This window comes from Oenanthe melanoleuca, chromosome 8, assembly GCF_029582105.1.
Source record: "Oenanthe melanoleuca isolate GR-GAL-2019-014 chromosome 8, OMel1.0, whole genome shotgun sequence".
Taxonomy (NCBI): domain Eukaryota; kingdom Metazoa; phylum Chordata; class Aves; order Passeriformes; family Muscicapidae; genus Oenanthe; species Oenanthe melanoleuca.
In genome coordinates, this window is record NC_079342.1 from 25,679,885 (window position 1) to 25,701,190 (window position 21,306).

The following is a 21,306-nucleotide window of genomic DNA, read 5'->3' on the forward strand; positions in this document are numbered from 1 at the left end:
TAGTACTGAAGGTCAGTTTATTTGCTTGATTCCCTCTTCCACCAAATCTGGAAACAATCACCTTCCAGCAAGAGATGAGAAAGCAGTTAACAAGTGAGAGATTTGGCTCTGCAGCTCCTCCCCTACTCGTGGGACCAAAGGTTAGATGGCTGCTCTGAAAGGCACGCAGCAGCTCCCTGTCCCAGCAGGACTCCCCTTCTCACCACGCCTCTGGGACAAGCATGGCTGGGAGCAAACGGGACAGACACCCCAGCAGGAGCCCTGGAGTGCCCCCTGCTCCGCTCACCTCGCCTTGGAGGCAGGAAAACACCGGGGTTCAGGGAGAGGCTTAGCAGGAGGGCTGGTTTAGTGCTGCCAGGCTGTGGATTGTGCAGTGTCAGAGGGGCTGGGCTCGGGAAGGCTCCGGCAGGACGGACAGACAGACAGACAGACGTCTCACTCTGGCTGCGGGGTGTAGCGCAGGTACTTCTTGCCCGAGGGCAGCTCCTTGGTGAAGACTCCTTTGGGGAAGAGCTTCTTGGCTTCCTCCTCAGGTAAGGTGGGCACGACCATGACGCTGTCACCAGGCTAATGGGGACAAAAGGGGACCGTGAGGAGCTGGCAAGGTGCCATGAGGAACCACAGCACTCCCATGGGAGCAGGGAGTAAGGATGGGAAATGTGAGTCTGGCTGCCATGCTGGACAGAGCCTGCTCATCCCTTCCTATTGTTCAGGCAGCCCTGGATTCCCCCTTGATCCCAAGCCCTGCTTTCCTAGCAGGTGGGTGAGCAGGGCCACCCCACTGGGAGCTTATGCTGCAGGGAACAGCAGCCTTCAGAGGCAAGGCTGCCTCCCCACCCTGCAAGGGAGGCTGGCTGCCATTTCAATGCCTGGCTGTGAGCTTTGCCCTGCTCCTCACCTTCCAGTCCACAGGGGTAGCGACCTTCTTGTATGCTGTGAGCTGCAGGGAGTCCACCACTCTCAGGATCTCATCAAAGTTTCTCCCAGTGGTAGCTGGGTACAGGATGGAGAGCTTCAGCTTCTTATCTGGGCCAAAAACGAACACCTGAGCACAGGGAGACAGTGTCAGGGGCTGTGTCACTGTCTGAGGGTCTCTTAGTGCCCGAGACCACTCAGATGGACATAGGAGGGTGATTCAGGGCACAGGGTATTCTTGAAGCTGCTGAAGAAAGGCTGCAGGAGACAGTCATCCAGTCTCAAGGTCTGTTTATTGTTTGTTATCTCTAAAGTGTTCTTGCTCGCCAGCAGCAGTCTGGTCACCACCGTGTCCAGGACGAAAGTCTGCCCACGAAAGGCAGGACTTACCTTTTATACTCTAAACTACGTATTCTATGTTTACACTATCTTTCCAATACTACAATATCTTATTACTATGTCCAGTTTTGTCCCCAACCAATCTGTGATTCCCAGCATCCCCCACCAACATGGAGAACAAGAAGAAGAAGAAGACACCACACCCCAATTCCTCCATCTTGGCCTCGTGGCTGATAATATAAACAATCCCAAAAATTACCTTTTCTACTTGCTAACTATCTAATTCACACTCTTGTTTCCCTTAAAGGTTGCATTTCTTCTCTGAGAGAAGGCAGATGTTCCCATGGAGCTGGATCCAGCTCTCGGACCCCCCTGGCTCTATTCGGGGATCTCTCAGGGGTCTGACAGGGGGGTTCTCGCACCCACAGAGGGTCCAGAGGGACTCCCTGGACCCCCACAGGGCTGGGCACATTTGTCTGGCTTCTCTGCTGGATCTGCTCAGTCCTGCTGCTCCTTCCTCTCCTTTGGGAGCTGCTTGATCACAGGTGTTGGGACAGAGGAGATGCCATGATGGGGATCTAGAGAACATCTGATGCCCAGGGATTGAGTTTTTGCTCTGGGAGCTCCTGTGTCCAACACCAGCTTGTTTTGCTACCTGTGCCCTTCTAGTGCAAGCACACTAGGGGAAATTCCAGCAGATCAAGCACTGACAAAAATTAGTTTAGGATCAGGTGGTCACCATGACACAACTCATGGTTCCAGCCCAAAGAAATCATCCCAGCTCCTGAGGATGGCCAAGCCCATCCAGGTAAGGTGCCCACAGCCAGAGGGCAGGATGGCAGGCCGTGGTTCTGTGCTGCTGTGGGGCCAGGCACTCACCACACGAGCAGTCAGGGGCATCCCCTCCTTATCCAGCTCGTCGGGGTCCAGCATGCCCAGCTTGACAGCCAGCTCCCGGTTCTTGTCAGCAATGATGGGGAAGGGCAGCTTCTCTGCAGGCTGGTCCCCGTTGTAGGCATTGATGTCCTGCAGAGACAAAGCCATGGGATGCTCCTGTGGCACCACCACAGAGGCAGAGGCCAGGCAGAAACAGGAGTTGCAGGAGCTCCTGACTTGCTTGGCCTGAGGTCTCAGCACAGCCAGGGGCTTCTGGCCTTTCATGAAGTTTCCAGAAACCAGGTGACAAATCAGAAACCTTTGTGCCAGGCTGGGCTGTGCCTAGTTCTTGAGGGTCAGTTCTTACACCCCGTGGAGCAGCTGCTCTGCCCAGGCAGTATAGAGCAATAAGGAATTCCTGCCCGTGTTAGTGACAAAGAGTTTAACCACCTCTCACTGAGAACTGTGTCCCTCTGCCAGCTCTCTCCTAGCACTGCTGACAGATGTGTGGGTGCCACCTGAACTGGACTGTGCTCCCAAGGAATTGTTTCTCTAGTGGCAGAGCAAACCAGCAACACTACTGACAGAGGAGGGTCCAACACTCCACAGGTCTTATGCAAGGGACCAGTTCCATTCAGTGAGTCACTCACAGCTTACTTAACTAAAGGCTCCCAAGAAACTAGAGTGGAAGCCTGAGTGCAAGTGCTGGGACACTGCTCACTCCTTTCTGAACCATGCCTGGGAGAAGAGAAAACCATTCACCTCCACAGCCCTGCAGACTCTCCCTTGTGACCATGGTTTATGAGGTTCCTCCCTGTACTAGTCCAAACTGGATCTGCTTCACAAATACACACAGAAAATGTATTTTGAGCATCTCCAAACCTGGTCTGGACTCGACCAGAGCATTTAAGTTATCCCTAGAGTCTGCAATGCCACCCTCACAGGTCACACGGAGCCCCAGCAGCACAGGCAGAGCAGCTGCCAGCATCAAAACAAGTAGAATTCAAGGTTCCTGCCCCAGAACAGGGCAGCCTGTTCCTTCCCCCCTTTTCATGCTACAAGGAAACAAAACTGACTGACAGCCTCTCTGGCACTGCTGTGCTGCATTATCAGCTCAGCTGATAACCTCCATGTACAAATCCCACTGCCTTCTCCAGGCTTTGAATGTGGGAGAGCAGGGAGGGAACTCAGGGCTGGAAATGCACTGCTCAGAGCACACTAACAGCAGCAGGAGCAGGCAGGCCCTGCACCCTTCCTCAGCCCCCCATGGCTGCTGGTGCTGACAGAAGGGGCTGGAGCCCTGCCCCAGCTGCTCAGGATGCTGCAAGCAGGTCAAGTGGTGCACACGTGGCCAGGTGTTTCCTTTCCAGCTTTTCTGTTTGCTTGTTTTCTGTGTCACCATGGCTCTGCAAAAAGGGGCCATTGATCTCAGCTGGGTTGTGGTCAGGCCTGCCTTGGAAGGAGGCAAGGAATTGGTTCTGCTGCCCTGAAAACGTGCCTTGTCAGAGCAGAGCTGTGGAGAAATGCTGCTGAACGTTCCACAGAGTCACAAGAGGCTGCAGCAAATGAGACCCACCTGCCCCTCTCTCTTTAGGGCAGGGGCTGGAGGATGACAAGGGTTTCTGAGAAGCAATATCTGAACCCCATGGACTGTGCCTCGTTCCAAAATGCACGTAATTTCATGACCTGGGGAGCTCTAGGAAACAGCCTCCCAAACCACACTCTGTTGCAACACAACACCCACGACTCCCTTCCCTTGCCACTAATTTCTTTCCAGACTCCAAGCTGAAACCAGACATCTCTGGAGTGATTTGTTCACCACCAACTCACCAAGGTGCAGGTATCAGTGGCCAGTATTTCAGAGTATCACTGAAACTTCTGACATGCACAGCCTGTGCCAGCCAGCCTGCTGAAGGAGCTCAGGCTCAGTCAGCCCTTGGAGAAGCTCCTGACTGGAGAGCTTGGAAGGTGGGATCAATCCCTGGCTGAGCTACAGCTCCCAGACCTGGAGCAAGCCTCTGTTTTTTGTCTAGGGATGGCTAAGAATAGCTGTGACATCTCTGGCTGGAAAGCACAGCTGAAATTTGGCAGCAGAGCAAGCAGAAGTTTCTTTACTGTCTCATGCAGGATTTCAGCCACCCTTTTTGCCCACCTGCTTCCTTGCAGGCTGTGCTCCAGGTAAAAACAGCTTCATCCAGAGAAAGCAGATGTGTGTTTGGGAATGCTGCACAGAGGGTCCTGCCCAAAGTTCTGCTCACTCCTAGGGCTTCTATATTTAATTCAGTGAGGCACAGGCTGCATGGAACACTCCAGCTTTCTGTGGATTTCTCCTCACCAACTGGATCTTTTGCTGTGGAGGAATTTCACCTGGTCCTTTCTGACAGGTGCTGAGCTGACACTTCCAAACCTCTGTCTCCAAGGCTTCTGCCAGGCTCACAGAAAGCTCACCACAGCTAGAATCCCTGGCCTTTTTCCAGAATGCTTTCCTGCTCTGCCTCCTCTCAGCCACCATCAAGAGGCTGTTCTGCAACTTCTCCTGGCTTGAGGTTGTGCTGAATAATTCCATAGGATCAGCAGAGTCAGCTCATTGTTCATCTCTTTTTCAGATCACCCAAGCCTGCTGAACCCCACACACCCCAAGAGAGCTCAGCACTTCCCTCCCTTGACACAACTTACTGCTTTTCCTGCAAGAAACAGCCTGCCCTTCACAGAGCTGACTTCACTGGAAAGCTTCTTGCAAATTCAAAGCCTTTGCAGAAGTCAGCAACACCCGAACACTTTAGCTTAGCCAACCAGCAGATGAGTCTCCCTCACAAAAGCACAATGCAAACTTTCTCTTATGTCTAATAACATGGTATTTGCTAATCTGGCTGCTGGTTTCAGCCAGTTTGAACAACACAGAAATCTCATTTATTGTACATTGCTTTTCTGAGGCTTGCTGGGACATTGGCCATGCATTGCTCAGGTACAAAGGTTGATTTAAGCAATAAGGCAATTAGCTAACTTCTAAAGCCAGTCAGTCATGAAAGAACGTCTGAATGTAGAAATTTCTCACCTTTAATGCCTCTTACTGCACGCACCTCTCACCCCTGGAAACTATGTGAGAACATTCCCAATTTTAAGAACTAAGAGAGTAATTCACCCAAAGATTTTTACATTCTGGCCACTTCTGCCTGAAATACTCATTTTAGACCCCTACCAACCCTGGAACCATTCTCCCTGGCAGCACACAGAGGCTGCCTTTGAAGTTTATCTTTAGCTCCTTCACTGAGTTATTCTACTCCCATCTTTTTTAATACTCCCTCACATTAATTTTAGATTTATTGTTCTCCTATTTGTGTTTTTTTATTTAACATGTCTCTGTTTTCTCCTCCCTGCCCAAGCATGAACTGCAACTTCACTCCTCACTTCTGCTGCCTCTTTTCCTTTCCTGCTCCATTACACAACTTTCCTGAGGGTCTGTGGATGGGCTGCCTTTCTCTGAGGTTCTAGCATCACCTGCACATGTTTTAACCCTTTCAGCCAGTGATGGGACAGCATTGCTTTCCTCTTGTATCAAAAGAGCACAGAGCAGCCTGCACGAAGATGGAGAATTCCCCATTCCCACTCTGAATTCCAGCACCCCCACACTTTGGGATGTGACACCTGTCCCTCCAAGCCTGTGTGGGCTTGCCAGCTGCCCCCTGAAGGCTGCCCAGAGCTGTTACCTTGCACCAGGAGAGGTGGTCCTGCACGCTGTCGATGGAGAGCGCGATCATCTTGACGTTGCGCTTGCTGAACTCGGGCGCCAGCTTGGCCGCCCGGCCCAGCTCCGTGGTGCACACGGGGGTGAAATCCCGAGGGTGGGAGAACAGGATGCCCCAGCTGCAAGGGGAGGGTGAAGGTGAGACAAAAAGCATGGTGTGGAGCCCAGGAACAGCTTGTTTATCTGCTAAGGAAACCCTGCCCTGTCAACTCTTCCTTCCCTAGCACGGGAAAACTCCAGGAGATAAGCTCTGAGGAACTCCCTGCACCTCTCTCCCCACCCTCCCTCCAGGAGATGCTGGAATAGCTCATGGTTCTTGCCATGTGTCGTGTGAGGAAGTTCTGTGGAACCACACAAGAGACAAGTGAGGGGATACAGGTGCCAGCCAGGTTATTGCAGGTTATTGTTACTGCCCCCTACACCCCATCCCCACCAGGAGACACACACATGTACATCATGCAGCTCTAAAGAATGGGACAGGACCAAGCCTTAGCCCAAGCACACTTGAAAAAGTAAGAATCAACCAATTAGCAGGGGAGGCCAGGAATTAACACCACACTGTGGCACCTGTTACAACAACACAGCCACCTTGCTTTTGCCCCACAGCTCAGCAGCAATGGGTTTGGAGACTAGAGCAGGCAAAATGCTAATGCTACACCTCACAGGTAAGGTAAGCAGTGCACAGAGAAAGGCAGCAGGATGGGCTGGAGCAAAAAGGACTTCCCAGGAGCTAAAGCAAAGCCACTCCCAGCACTTCAAATTCCCTTGCTGCACCATTTCCCAGCACTTCAAATTCCCTTGCTGCACCATTTCCCAGCTCAAATCGTACAGATCTTTATTGTACCGATCTTCACCGGGCCCCCAGCACCACAGCAGTGGGGGAAGTCCTGTCTGAGGAATTTGGCAGGTATCAAGTGAGGTTCCTGAATGTCCTTGTCTGAGGGATTTGGGAAGGATCAAGTGAGGTTCCTGCAGCTCTCCCGTTGCCGTGTGACCGACACGGGTCACCGGGAATTTATGGAACAGTTACCTGGTGCTGAGGCTTTTCATACAATAACTACATTCCTTGAATGAATAGCACCAAACCACCGAGGAGGAAGAAAGGTGCCAGGTGTGCGAGCAGGAACAGCCAGTTCCAGAAGGCCTGAAGCCCAGAGGGTTCTTTTTTCCCCCTTTTGCTCACAAAGCCGACAGAAGGGGCTGATTCCAGCCTGCCAAGCCGGGAGCGAGGCCCGGGAACGAGCGGCTGCCTTTGTGGGAATAGCCCAGCAGGACAGAACGCTTTGTGCCCGCACCCCTCCGAATTCCCGGGATGTCCTGACACCAGAGCCGCTCCCAGGGCCGGCCTGGGCTAAGCGCGGCTTTGCTAAGCCTGGCTTTGCCGTGCCGCGGGCTCTCCTCCCTCTCCTCGGGGATGGGTGACTCTGCCCCCCGAGCTCCGCGCTTCCACGAGAAAAACCCACATTTCGGGGTCTGCAACCCCGCGACGCGGGACTCAGCCATGCGGCCCGCCGCATCCCTGCTCCCCGCGATCCCCGGCGGCCCGGACACCCCCGCTCCCCGTGCATCCCCCGGCGCTCACGAGTCTCCCAGGAAGTCATGGAAGCGGATGCGGCCGTGCGTGGTGTCCGCCTCGAAGTTGGGCGCCTCGTCCCCCAGCAGCAGTCCCGGCATGGCCGCAGCTCCCGGCGCGAGTGCCCGAGCGGAGCCGCCGCCGCTCTGCGCCTGCGCGGGCTCCGCCCCCGGCCACGTGAGCGGCGGGCACGTGACGGCGCTGAGGGGCCGCGGCCGTGATGGCGACTTACGTGAGCGAGCTGGAGGCGGCCAAGAAGAGCCTGAGCGAGGCGCTGGGCGAGAACGTGAAGCAGTGAGTGCCCTCGGGGGGCGGGGGGCGTGCGGGGCTGGGCTGTCCCGTCCCGTCCCGTCCCGCCCGGCTGGCTCGGGGCTGGGCGCTGCGGGACCCTCCCGGCCTCCCCCGTGTCCGTGCGAAGCCTCGGCCTTGCTGGGTGTGCGAGCAGCGCTTTTCCTCCGCTGCCTGCGCCTCAGCCTGGGGCCTGCAGAGGCTGCCTAGAACAGAGGTTAGACAGTGCTAAAGGAGCAAAGCAGGCGTTTATTTAAAGCTCTTCAAAGGATTCACTTGGGCAGTGCAAGAGCCCAGCTGTGGCTACACCCAAGATGGGCTCAGAGTCACAAGTTTTCACACTTTTATAAGTTTTGGTCCATTTCCATATTGGGGTTCATTGTCCCATTCCAGCTCCAGGTTCTGCAGTCCCACCCTCCCAGATTCTCTCCTCAGTTCTGCTGTTTGCACTTTTTGGGGCTGAAGCTGCAGCGTGTCCTTGGTTCTGGGGCTGGAAAAGGATTGTTTTGTGTGACTGAGCTGGGAGGAGAACTTGTAACACTTTATATGGAGTTCAGAGTCACATAGCAATGCAGTGCAGAGTCTGGAAAATGTGAAAGCTGCAACTGAAGGCATCAACCAGAGGTGCTGAAGGAAAGAGTCACTCGGTGCCACGCTCTGGTTGACACAGTGGTGTTGGGAGGTTGGGCTCGATCATCTCCGAGGTCCTTTCCAACCCAGTTGATTCTGTGCTTCCCTGCTCTTCCCGAGGTACTGGGCCAACCTGAAGCTCTGGTTCAAGCAAAAGATCAGTAAGGAGGAGTTTGACCTGGAAGCTCGCAGGCTTCTCACGCAGGACAATGGTAAAATGACACCTGGTGTTGGTTTCCCTGCCAGGCCTGGAAGCTCCTCCAGGCTCCGTGGTGCTTCCTGAGCAGGGAAAATGCTTGTGAGGGAAACAGCAGTGGCCAGGGCTCCAGCAGCAATGGGGTTAAAATGGTGGGAGGAGCCCTGGTTTGCATGGGGAAGTCCCTATGTAACCCCGGCGCTGACCGACAATTTGGCATTGTGTAAATGTGTCAAAAACGTAAAACATGCTGTTCCAGCAACCAAAATGCCATTTTTTTAAAATGTCACTGTGGAGGCACAATTCTCTCTGTGCTTTCCCTTTGGTTGTAGCTGAAGTAGGGGGAGAGAGCTCTGGATTCACCTGGTTGCATTTGCAGCAGGCAGGTCCTTCCTGGCCTGGGGGAGTGCTGAAGGATGAGATTCCTCCATCCTTGCTTCTCTGTGTCTGCTAACACGGGTGGGTGTTGCTGAGATTACTGTGGGGGCTCCTGGCTTCCACATTTGTGATCCCTGCAGGGAGATTTTTGGTGCTCAGACTCCAAAGAGCATCCTATAACCCTCTTGATCCTGCCCCTGAAGTTGTTTTCACTTTCTCTAATACACAATTACTCTATGTTCTGGAAAACCTCTGCAGTGAAGTTCTGTTTTATTAGAACCTCTTTGAGCTGACTTCATCCTTGTGGGGCTGGCTCTCATTTTGGTGGATTTTCTAGCAAAACCAAAAGCACTGCAGTGGGGTGCCTGCATGGAAAGAGGGACAGCTGCTCCCCTGGCGGGCTGAATACACCTGACTTGTCAAGTAGCTGTAGCACACTGTGTGTTTGTGTAACACTGAGAAATGACCTCATTGTTTCTGTGCTGTGTGTAGTATCTTCTGTGTTGTAGTAGATTCTCAGCCCAGTAGAAGAAAACTCTCCAAAAAAAAAAAAAAACTTGAATTGAAAATGAACTGAGCAGGTGGGGAGCTACTTTAGGATGGCTTTGGGGGGTGCCTCTGGGCACTGGTGTGCTGCTGATGAGCTCTCTCTGTCTCTCTCTCTCTCTCCACAGTCCACTCTCACAATGATTTCCTCCTGGCTATTCTCACCCGATGCCAGATCTTGGTCTCTGCCCCAGGTGAGTCCTGAGAAGCCTCATTAAACACTAGGTGTAGCACTGCCATTTGTGTGTTTGGGGTGTGTGTGCACAGACTCCAATGTTCTCAGCTTTAATATTCATAGGGTTTTTTGCCACACAGGTAAAAATGCAGCAGGAATGGTGTTTCAGCTGATTTCAGTAGAGATACTTCTGTGACTAAGGTGTGTGTGCTTGGTTAGAGGCTGATGCTGGATTGCTGCCTGTGATAATCTGGTTTGATTTCTAGATTGGGCTGTGAGCTGAAGGGTAAAGGCAGATGCAGCTTTCTCTTTGATGTTCTTTGCTTATTTTTTTCTCCTCTGAGCTCTGCTCCTGGTCATTGTGAAGAGCTGGGTATTGCTGACTGATCTTGATTTCAAGTGCATATCTGATAGAAAAGTGCTTACAGAGAGTCTTGGTTGAGCTATGACCAATTAACCCAATGGTCTGCAGGTAGTTAGCATTTTAACTTTGAGCATCTAGAATTACATTTTAATTTTGTGGGTGGCTACAATGGCTCAGGGATGCAGGGTGTGTTTGGTTTGGCCTTCAAAAGAGCTCTTATCCCAGAGATGTGGTGGCAAGGGCAATTGAGCTGCAATTCAAGTTGTGGAACTGCTGTGTAGGAAAGCAGAAAAAATTGTTACAGCTCACATGGGCTGAGACCTGAGAGCTGAGTTTTTTGAGACAATGCCTGTTATTGAGCTGCCTGTTGTAGCTAGGGGAAATAATGCCTACAAAATTCATGGATGCTCATGGGTTTTTGTGTTGGAGCTGGTCCTTAACTCTAGTAGCTGTGCTAATTAAATGTTAATTGTCCCCATTTCCAAACTTGTTTTGTTTGCTCTTCAGAAACTTCAGAAACACATTGTGTGTCCTAAACTTGCTCCCTTTTGAGGTCTGGACTCATGTAAATCAAGTTTATGTCTTAATCTGCTGCTCCTTGCTTTTGACTTTGAATAATTAATTACACAGGAACAGTGATCCTCCTGATTATCACCTGGAGCAGCTGAGTCTAAATGAGGAGGGGGAGGGAGGCTGTTCTCTGAGCTGAGCAGTGAGCTGCTGTGAGTGCTGGGCTGGAGTTCGTAGCTCAGAGATCTGAGAGGCAGTGCTCAGGCTAGAGCCTCTTGCCATGTGCCTGAGGTTGGAGTTTATTATTCCTGTGTATATATCCTGTCTGGGCTCAGCTGTACTGAATGTCATTTGTCTCTTTGTGCCACTCAGTGATGGCATGCAGCTGTCTGGTCAGGATTCATCAGCAAGCTCTCCCAGGTGTCCCTTTTTCAAGGCAAACTGAAAAGGATTAGGATTTCACAATTAGGATTGTGTGGAAGGTAGGAGCTCCAGCACAGAGCAGGGTGCTTTCCATATGCTCATCGTTTCCTGCCTGACTTCTTGAATTTCAAGTCCCTGGAGGTCTTTTCTCTTGTCCCATTGCAGCTGCTCTCTTCAGAGCCCTCCAAGAACCCTGGTTGTAGTGGGGCAGCAGGTCAGTGGCACCAGTGGGGTGGTGAACCAGCTGGCCAGGGTCCTTTTCCACTGCTGGTCACCTCCAGGGCTTTCAGGCAAGCTTTGGCTGCCTCTGTATGCACAGATTGCATCAGCCAGCTTGAAACAAGTCAGTTTAAACATGGCAGTGTGGTCTTAAAGACATGGTTTGGTGCTCTGGAGCTAACAGTGCATTCTGCCTGTCCCTTCCAGAGGCTCAATTTTGCTGTCCACAGATCAGTGCAGAGTCTCCCAATGATTTGGGAGCTGATCTGTGCTGAGGCTCTTCTTTCTGGTTTCTCTTACAGGCAGGATCTCACTATCAGCTGTGTGTGGTGTAGGGCTGTACATGCAAGCCCAGGAAAATGCAGTATGAGTGGAATACTGTTAACATCTAGATTTCTTTTTCTTCCCCTAGATGCCAGTCTGACACCTGCTAGGGTTTTTTTTGGTGGTTTGTTTTTTTTTTTCTTTCTCTCTGTTTTTTTTTCTCTCCATGTAAGAATGGAAATCTAGCAGGCTTTTGTCTCAACCACTGTATTTTGGGTAGAAGGTGTTTACTTCATGATTCATGGAAATAGTAACTTTAAAGAAGTGTTTTTGAGGCACTTGGCACGCGAACACAAGGGTTACTGATGCATACAATTTCCAATTTCGTGTGAGAAAGGAGGGGAAAGAACTGTGCTTAAAATGTTATTTTGTATTAAAATAGTAATCATGTGGTCAGTGGTAAAATTGTACTTCATATTGTGTTGGAATATATTGTTTGTTGGACAGTTGCAAGCACTCAGGGTAGCAAGGTTTTCTGAGTTAATATGTATCTTGTTTGAACTGTTCCCTGCTTTCCTAGCTAAATGTTAGCAATGAAACTGAGACAATTGCAAGTGCTTGAGTTAGTGATCTAAGGATTTAATTTATTTAGTAGCAGTCTGGTGCCAATTAAAAGGTGATTCAGTCAGTTAGAGCTCAGGTGGAATAATAGGAGCATTTTATTTCATCAGGTTTGTCCACAGGCTTTGCTTAGAGACCTCTCAGCTGTGAGATTGGCTCAGGTTGCTTGTGTTTGCTTCCCTTCAGAGTACTGAGAAGGGAGGAAAAGTAGGAAACCGGGAGTGTGAGTTTTTGGCAGCCAAATTATCAGCAGAATACCTGACCAAAACCCTTGTTGCTACAAGAAGATTAAAACAAACAACCCCCTCCAAACTGAAGATCAAGTAAACAGGCATGGGAAATGTGTGTTTTCTCTCTGTCTGCTGCTTTCTGTGGTGACTTTCTCTGTGTCTTTGTCCTTCCCTCATGCAGCATGTCAGGCAAACCTGGCAGGCTCTGTCTGCACTGGCTGCTGCTGTGCAGAGATGTGGCAGCTCCTAGAAAAATGTTTTTATCTGTTGCTGATCTTTGAGGGCAGAGCAGCAGCCACTGCTGTGGCTTGTTCAGGTCTGATTCCTTCACTAGCAAGATGAAATAAAAGCTGCATACATCTCTGAAGTTTCATGCCTGAGCCAACCCAGCCTTGTCATTTGTGGCCAGGAAGGCAAGTACTGGTTTTCTTAGAATGCTAAAGGGAAATTTTGCTTTCTTCATCTAGTGCAGGTTGGGCTTGGTAATATGAAAACCTGGAAAAGGAACCAAAAATTCTGCTATGGGCTCGTTATAGTGGGGAGTAGGAGATTGTATCTCACCTTTTCCTTGTTTTCAGCTGAGTTTGGCTAAGTTCTTGCTAAATGTGCACGTTGAGATTCAGTTAAGTTGCATCTTTCAGATCTACTGTGAAAGCCTGAAAATTTAGTTGCTATTTAATTTAAAATCTGTTATGTTATTTTTCTTTACAAAAAGTATTTTAAAAATTCAGACTTAGTTGTAACCTAATATATCTGTAGAGCACTGTCAGAGAAAAGTGTGTTTGCATTTTCCATCTCCATCCATTGCACTTCCTCTGGTAACAAATGAGGCTGTGAAGGATCTCTGTGAGACTTGATGTGGTTCTCCACAGTGGTTTCCTATGCCCTATTATTAGGGCCTCTCCTGTGATGTATTGATGAGCAGTACAAATTTTTGGGCAGGTTTTATTTACAATATTTTAATTTCTTAAATTGACCAGTGGATTTTGACAACAGGCTTCATAGGCTATGGGTTTCCACCTCTCTAATAAGATGTAGCTAGACTTCTTGGTCAACTTTTATTTTAATATAGGGAGAATGTGCCATCTCTGTGTGTGCAGGTTGTTTCTAATCCCTCCTTAACAGCTGAGCATTCAAAAACTTCACCTGAATCCTCTACTTGAGCCTGATCCTGTTAGAATTTTATTTTTCCAGTGCAGGGGACACGGTGCTTGTGAATGTGGGAAGCTCCCCATAGCCAAGGACTTCTAGCCACCCTCATTCCTTACAAACAGGGCTGTGGTATAACTGTGTTTACAGCAAATTAAACAAGTTAACTCTTGATTACAGCAAATTAAGCATAGTTAGGGCAGCTGGAGGTTGGTGTGAAGATGGTGAGAATTGTGGGAGCAGGGGAGAACCACAACTGGGCGTTGGTCAATGCTGAGTGAGGCTAACCAGGCTGTGGGTGGTGAGATGTGCAGAGGCTTAAACATTAAAACAGAGACTGTATAATGTTAACTTCTTGTCCCTGTCTGGAGGAAATGGCAAATTCTGACTGAGGTCAGGCCAGGGAATGCCCAAGACATTGCTGTGCTGTCAGAATTGCCTGGCCTCTGCTTTGGAGGCAGCTGAAGTCCCTTCAGAGCTGAGTTAAGCTCCCTGGAGGTGGGCAGGGACCCGGCTCAGGGCATGCTCTGCTCCAAAATAAAAGAATGCTCACTTGCAGTGCCAAGCCAGGGCAGGAGGGTGCTGGAGGCACACAGCAGAGGCTGCTCTGTAGCCACGAGAGGGCTGTCCAGTCTCTGAGTTGCACTTGGTCCCTGTCAGCAAGCACACACATCCAATGCAGGGCTGTCCTAAGCCAATGTTCCCAGCGTTCTTGAAGGAATTAATTACTAACAGATGCTGTAAACCTCTCAGCAGTAAATTTGCTGGGCTGTCCTTGCCAAGAGATGTGTGATTATCAGGATGTGGTTTGGCCTGCTGTAGGTGTAGCTGTCAGGCAACGTTCAGTGGACTTTTGAGCTGATGATGTGACCAAATGTATTTATTTATTGGTACTAAACAGGTACCTCTTTGTCAGTTGTTTACTTACTGGTCACTTAGTGACATCCTGCTCCTGGGCTCAGTGGCCTCTGCAGTTCTTCCCCCTTCTCCTTCTCTTCAGTGTAACACAATAATCAGCTGTGATGTTTAATAAGGATCCATGACAAATCTTGCTGAAGGAGAAGGAGAGTTGGGGAGTCAGACTGCTCAATTCAGGTGGTTTAGCATCTGACCTAAACCAGGAGTGGGTGAGAGGAGAACCCACTTCCAGGCAAGCTCTTGTTCCTTCCTTTTGGGTTTTTTTTACAAGCTGTGCTTATCTCTCTCCTTCCACCATGGTTTTTGTGTGGTGTGTGGACAGAAATTGCTACGTAAGTCACAGCTGTTGTGAGTGAGTCAAAGTAGCTGAGGGGCTACCAATAGTGTTCTCCCCTCAAAAAACCTTCCTCTGTGCTATGGCTGTTGATTTTGGTTTGAGGCTTAGCAGGTGGCCAAATGTTTAAGGTTTCATTCTGGCCCTAAATGAGCAACACCAACTGAGTGAGGTTTTTTTTTGTTGTTGTTGTTTGTTTGTTTGTTTGTTTGTTTTTTGTCCTTGTTTATTGTTGGGGGTTTTTGTGTGTTTTGTTTTTATTTGTTTTGTTCCTTCTCAATTTGTAGAAGGTGCTGGATCTCTGCCGTGGCCAGGTGGCTCTGCAACTAAACCTGGAAAACCCAAAGGGAAGAAAAAGATTTCTTCGGTTCGCCAAAAGTTTGATGTAAGTCTCTGTGCTTCTCTTTACACATCTGCCAAATTCTTAAAATAAGTGCTTTACTATTTATTTAGGCAGCCAGGCAGAATTCTCTGACTAACTCTCAAATTCTCTGGCTAATTCTCAAAGAATTAGAAGCAAGATATTCCTTGCGTATAATGTTTTCAGAAGATCAAGTTGTTTGAGAACTGAAAACATTTTTCAAAGGTTCTGTCTTCTGGTAGGTGGCACAGAAACGTGCCAGATCCAGTTCACCTTGCAGCAAAGGAAGGGTCTGTACATCCACCCAGTACTGTCACACCCCTGTTCTGCACTTGTTTCTGTGCTGCCAGACCAGTGTGGAGAGATTTGGTATGGGGCTCTCTCTTCAACAGGCAGGGTTTGAGAAGGTGCATAGTACCCTTCCAGGGACTGTGATTAGGCATTCTCTGTGTGTGCTTCACAGACCAGTGTTCCAAAGGAGTGCAAGTCCAGCTGAAGGCTCCTTGTATCTAGAAACTGTCAAATTACTTTGCAGTGCTCACAGCTGCAAGCTGAACTGTGATGTTCTGAATTTAGTCTGTGTTACCTTGCCTGTCTTAAAACTTCACTGTAACTCCTCAGCTCAGTAGCAAGTAGATGAGAGTTTCAGCAGCAAGTTGTAGTGTACTGGAAGTCTTAGAATTTGATTTACTCACTGCCCCTAGGATACACCAGATTTCTCGTGAGTGTCTGCACAGATGTTCAGGAAGGCTTGGCAGTAAGCACTGTGTGAAGTGCATTTTATTAATGGGCTTGTCTGGTACTAGTGGAATTCTAAGTAGTGTGAGCTTGGACATTTCGTAATATTTCCCTCACTGGCCAGGATAACAGCTGTGAATGACTGCAGGTCCATTCCAGTTGGCTTCTGCTCTCCCAAATCACATTCCTCTTGAGAGCTGCTTACATTTTGAAGGTCTTTTTTTCCAGGCATGCAGCTTTCCTGTAATGAAAGCATAAATCTTTAGAGTTATGGGGAGGGAAACCTGCTTTCACATCAGCAGTGGGTGGATTGGTTTTTCACTTTGAGTTAAATGCCACACTGTCCTTTGACTAAAGCATCTCCCCTTTCTCCCCGGAAATGAAGATGTGAGAAATCTACTTTGCTGCATATTCATTGTTCATATTTAAAATATGAACAAATATTCATTTATGAATACATGTTTGTCCTGGTGCCCCATAAGAGCCTTGCAGCAAACTCCATTCCACAGCCACTGGAGAGTAGAGGGAGTGTGAGGAGTCTTGTTCCCTTGCAGGTTAGAGCTGGGCCAAGGATCAATAATTTCCTTTTGCTTTGTTCTCCCCTTTATCTGGGGAGCCATCACAGGCACTCAGAGCTTGAGACACAAAGCAGCCAAGGATTTGGGCTGGAATACGTGTGGCCTGGGAAATGCCTCCTTCTGGTATGAATTCCTGTTCTGAGTTTTTTTCCCTAAATAACTAAGTCAGTTCTGAAAAATAGCCCTAACCTATCTCTTGGCTGTTCTGTAGCACAACTCTGCTTAGAGTAGTGGAAGTACACAGGGAGATTGGAGTATGAAATTAGTGCTGGAATTGGGCTAAGTTTAAAGCATTAGAGAAGTGTAAGAATCAATCATGCAAGTTCAGGATGATGGGTTTTAATCTGGAGGGAAACTGTTCAGATAGTAAGTAAAAATATGCCCTTCTGTACAAGAAATTATTAAATAGATGAGAATTCCTCAACACAGAAGGTGTCTGAGAGATGTGAAAGTCCAGTCACTGGCCTGGGTAGTGTGACAGGAGATAGAAAGGACAGTCATTGACCACATTTGGGACTCCCAGGAGAATCAAACAAATCTAGCAGGTAGAAGATACAGAGCAAACCAGAGCAGGTGAGTCTTCACGTGGTGTGTAGGATTTCTTGCTGCAGTGTGTTGTGGATACCCAAAGTTCAGGTGGTTTGGGGTGCTACTGGACAAGTCCAATGAAATGACACCAACACTGACTTGGCAACTTCTTCAGTCACAAGTCATTGGGGAGGATTTTTTGAGGATTTTTTGTAGGTGTATGCTTTCTGAGTGGAGGAGGGATGTCCCCTTGATGAACCCAAGGGTCTGAATGTTACCTTTAATGTTGTGTTCCTGACAGCACCGGTTCCAGCCTCAGAACCCACTGTCAGGAGCCCAGCAGTTTGTGGCAAAGGATCCTCAGGAGGATGATGATTTGAAGCTGTGCTCTCACACCATGATGCTCCCAACACGTGGCCAGCTGGAAGGAAGGATGATTGTCACTGCCTATGAGCATGGGCTGGACAATGTCACCGAGGAGGCAGTGACAGCAGTTGTTTATGCGGTGGAGGTGAGGCTGGGCTGGGGGCAAAAGGCTCTGTGTGCAGTTTGGGGTGTTGTCCCCCAGCATGGGGTGGAAAGCTGCTGCTCTGATTGTTCTTCAATCACCCTTTTGCCCCAGAGTGAGGTGAGAATGGAGAATCTTGTGCCCCAGATGTAAAGTCTTGGACTTCTGCCTGCGAATGTACCCTAGGCATGCTTAAGTAGCTGTTGAGGAAAATGCTTAAAAAGCATCACTTAAAAGCAGGGACAGAATGGGAATGCCAGCTTGACCAGTTCTATAAAAAGCAGTCTATTACAGCCACAGGGTCTGGCCTGGCCATGAAGGGACAGGATCAGGTGACACCTGCAGGTGAAGCCCTGGTTTGCCTTTGGCCATTGGTGGTGCATCACTTTCCACATCCCAGGAATGACACAGCATTGATATGTGGATGGTTTCTGCAGCCAGCACATGGAGGCCAACGTGAGTTCCCCATCTGGGAGTGAGGCCAAATTAAGTTGTTGTCTGCTTGTTTTTTTCAGATGGTTCCTTCTCCAGCACTTTTCAGGCAGATGAAAAAGATGAGTGAGTGGCTTTTCACTATTGTTTCAGGGCGTGTATTTTAACAAGTATAACATCTAGTGTCAGTTATGAAACCTTAACCTTAATGAGAGGTTGGGAATTTCCTAGCATTGAAGACACTCCTTTGACATTTGAAGCAGGACGTCACATATTAAAGTGTAGTTCACAGGCTGATGCTTACAGTGCTCAAAAAGTGTCATGTTCTCTGTATCCAAGTGTTGAGCAATGAAAACATCCTGTCATTTGTCCAGATGCTGGTTCCCTTCCATCTTCAGATCCCTGTGGTCATTGCAGCACTGTTTCTGTGCTGCCAGTTGGTGAGGCCCTTCTAGCCATGAATGAATAAGTCAACACATGTCACAAGATTTTTTTTTTTGTTTTGTTGCAGAACCACCTTAAGGACATCCTGACCTCTGTGATATCCAGGAGGAAAGCCTATCGTCTGAGGGATGGCCATTTCAAGTATGCCTTTGGCAGCAATGTCAACCCTCAGCCATATCTGAAGAACAGTGTTGTTGCTTACAACAACTTAATTGAGTGGTAAGGAGCTGGCAGCACACTGATAATGTACATGAGTTTTGCTAGTCTTGGAATTACTCCATGGCTCAGCTTCTTCTTTTACATGTGTTGATGGTGTCTTGCTTTCACACACTAGGAAAGCATTGGTATGGAGGATTGTACAGATAAACAGGGAGTGAGAACATGGGGATTTCCCAGCACTGGGCTGTAGGGCAGTGTTACATCTCTCTCTCCTACCTGTGCTTGTCCAGCAGTTCAGTTACTGCTGTTTGGAAACTCCAGTAACAGCAATTCTCTGCCTTTGTGGAAGCACAGGGTTGAAATGTCAGTGGGGACTTGCAGGACACTGCCATCCCATCATTTCCTGCATCCAAATGTGTTTATGGTTCCTTAGCACATCTTTCCGGTTAGCAGGGTTTGAGATCCCCCTGTTTGGAGTCTCGGTGTCAAACAGTTTGTGCAGTGCATCTGGCAGCATTCACGGATGAGGAGGCAGTTTTGTTTGTCTGTGGCAGCCTCTAGCAGTTGACAGGAGGTCGTGGGTGTTTTATGATTTGGTTGTAGCACTACAAACAACTCTGCCTAACGGCCAGTGTTCCAGTTTAATGTTGCATGTGCCTTGATTTTTATGCTGGGTAGAAACTATTGGCTGCAAGCAATAAAAGTTGCACAACCGAGCCTTTTAAGCATGTTGAGGGTCAAGCCACACTCCTCGTTAAGCTGGAATTTAAAAAGCTGAAATAATTTTGTGTACATCTGGACCACATCAGCTGGTGCAGACAGCAAGGCCCCTGCTGTGTGACAGCCACAGCTGGTGCTGGTTTTGTGACTTGGTTGTTTTGTGCCTGCTCTGCCCCCAGCCCCCCCAGCGGCGCGACGCCCTCGGCAGGTCAGAGCCTGGCCCCTCCACCCGCTCCTGACGATGCTGAGCAGCAGGCAGCCCTGCTCCTGGCCTGCTCTGGGGACACCCTGCCAGCATCCCTGCCTCCAGTCAACATGTACGACCTCTTTGAGGCACTGCAGGTAAGCTGGCCGTGTCACACCTTCGTGTCACAGCAGCGCTGCTCTGGGTGCCAGCTGCCAGTCTTAGGTGTGGTTTATGTGCCTGCAGGGGGATTTGTTTTATCTTCCCATAGTCTTTCCTTCTTTGCCTCTCAGATTCTTTGGCTTTGATTTGTTCCCACTGTTGACTCGTGATTTAATGCTTGTTCTGACCCCTTGGTTGCAGAGCTGATGAGAAAATTCCTATCTCACAGCTGTGCAAGATGGGTGAACTCTTCCTCTGTAGCAAGGCTGCAGTGATTATATCAGAACTGAGCTGGACAGATTTTGATGGTGCTGCAGCAACATAACTTACGTGGCATGTCTCTTCTTATTCCTCATGTTCCTCCTGGGTACTTAGAGGAATACTTGGTCCTGGCATGCAGTGAGTTAGCTGTGCTCACCCCAACCCTGGGGAGGCATTTAAGGTCAGCTGGGTGAATTTTTAATGAGGATATATGGCTGTGGTTCCCTCCCTCTCTGGCAGCTGTGGTGGCATTACCTACTTTAAATGTCTAAAATTAGCTGTGAGAAATTCCCCACTTGATCTCTGTTGTTGTGAACAGGCCTTGGGATTTTGTCTCATAGCTGTGGATACAGACCACAGAGCTGTGATCAAACATTCATGCCATGTTTAGTCAGAATTGTTGTTTCTATGGTTTTGATGACCAGCTATTGATTGGCTTCCCAAGAACAAAGTGACTGTTTCTTTAGCATGGCACTCCCTTAGAAAGTGGTGGTTGTGGCAGTGCTGGCAGGGAGCAGCTCTCCCTGTGAGACTCCCTTTGTTCCCACTCTGCAGAGCTGGCACCCAGAGCATCCTGTGGCAAAGGGAAGTTATTCCTCCAAATGTGTATGGAAGCATGCAGCTCGTTTTCCAACATGCATTTCCAGGTGCACAAAGAAGTGATCCCTGCACACACAGTCTATGCTCTCAACATTGAGAGGATTGTCATGAAGCTCTGGCACCCAAACCACGAGGAGCTGCAGCAGGACAAGATCCATCGGCAGCGCCTGGCGACGAAGGAGGGCCTCCTGCTCTGCTAGAGCTGCAGCTGGCAGCCCTGCCAGCCCTCAGGTGCCTCCAGCCTGCTCCTGGGACTTGTCATTCCAAACCTGTGTCAGCATCTCCAGGATGATGTGATTTATGAGTCAGCTTTTCCTATGGAAATGGGACTGAGTTGTGGGACACTTCCTCTGCTTCCCCAGAGTCACGTGCCGTGTGGAGTACTCTCAGCAATGCCACTGAGTTGGAAGAAAAACAAGGACTGGCATTTTTAGGAAAAATAAATGTGAGAGTGAAGTTTGTTTTAAATAAGGTATGCTTTTGTCTTCTTTTGTGAGCATGGAGAATCTGCCTCTGTGTCCTCCCCTCTCTGGTAGTTTCTTATCTGAGCTCAATCTCCAGAGGCCTTGTCCAGCTTCTGTTGTGGGATTCTTTTCATTAACTGGTTGTGGGGTGGGCTCATGTGAAGATGAGCAATTCTCTAAGCTGACGTTGTTCCTGTTCCACCAGGGGAACTTCTCATTAGAAACTGTGGCAAAACAAGGCAAAAAGGGAATTGTCTTGGTGTTGGAGACTCCTTGGATTTGCAGCATGAACAAATCACTCCTGTCACTTCCTTGTAAAAATATGCACCCTCGTTACTTCATTATGAAATTATGCAGCCACACCTCTCCACATGGGGCATGTGCAGATCCCTGTGGAAAAGGAGAAATTGCACCTTCTGGGTTTCAGGTGCTCTACTGTATCCCTGAGTCAGCTGTGGGAATTACCTTATTATA

The 21,306-nt window shown here is 49.1% G+C and overlaps 2 protein-coding genes across 2 annotated transcripts; one reads left to right on the top strand and one right to left on the bottom strand.

Annotated features, from left to right (window-relative positions):
* PRDX6 (peroxiredoxin 6) lies at nt 1-7,596 on the bottom strand. Its single transcript, XM_056497758.1, has 5 exons — nt 7,458-7,596; nt 5,838-5,994; nt 2,134-2,280; nt 899-1,045; nt 1-567 (listed from the first exon to the last, which is right to left on the bottom strand). The coding sequence occupies exons 1-5, from the start codon at nt 7,547-7,549 to the stop codon at nt 436-438; spliced, it is 675 nt and encodes a 224-aa protein (XP_056353733.1). The 5' UTR covers nt 7,550-7,596; the 3' UTR covers nt 1-435.
* Nucleotides 7,597-7,602: 6 nt separating this feature from the next.
* On the top strand, nt 7,603-20,825 carry TADA1 (transcriptional adaptor 1). The gene is made up of 8 exons (XM_056497753.1): nt 7,603-7,742; nt 8,487-8,578; nt 9,615-9,680; nt 14,981-15,078; nt 17,200-17,409; nt 18,350-18,501; nt 19,341-19,503; nt 20,416-20,825. The coding sequence occupies exons 1-8, from the start codon at nt 7,669-7,671 to the stop codon at nt 20,566-20,568; spliced, it is 1,008 nt and encodes a 335-aa protein (XP_056353728.1). The 5' UTR covers nt 7,603-7,668; the 3' UTR covers nt 20,569-20,825.
* Nucleotides 20,826-21,306: the final 481 nt, after the last annotated feature.

Coding starts and splice junctions, on each gene's coding strand:
- PRDX6 (XM_056497758.1), bottom strand. CDS start 7,549: ATGCCGGGACTGCTGCTGGGGGACGAGGCGCCCAACTTCGAGGCGGAC. Junction 5,995..7,457: donor CATGACTTCCTGGGAGACTC/GTGAGCGCCGGG, acceptor CTCCCCTTGCAG/CTGGGGCATCCTGTTCTCCC. Junction 568..898: donor CTACCCCTGTGGACTGGAAG/GTGAGGAGCAGG, acceptor TGTCCCCATTAG/CCTGGTGACAGCGTCATGGT.
- TADA1 (XM_056497753.1), top strand. CDS start 7,669: ATGGCGACTTACGTGAGCGAGCTGGAGGCGGCCAAGAAGAGCCTGAGC. Junction 15,079..17,199: donor CGGTTCGCCAAAAGTTTGAT/GTAAGTCTCTGT, acceptor TGTTCCTGACAG/CACCGGTTCCAGCCTCAGAA. Junction 18,502..19,340: donor TACAACAACTTAATTGAGTG/GTAAGGAGCTGG, acceptor CTCTGCCCCCAG/CCCCCCCAGCGGCGCGACGC.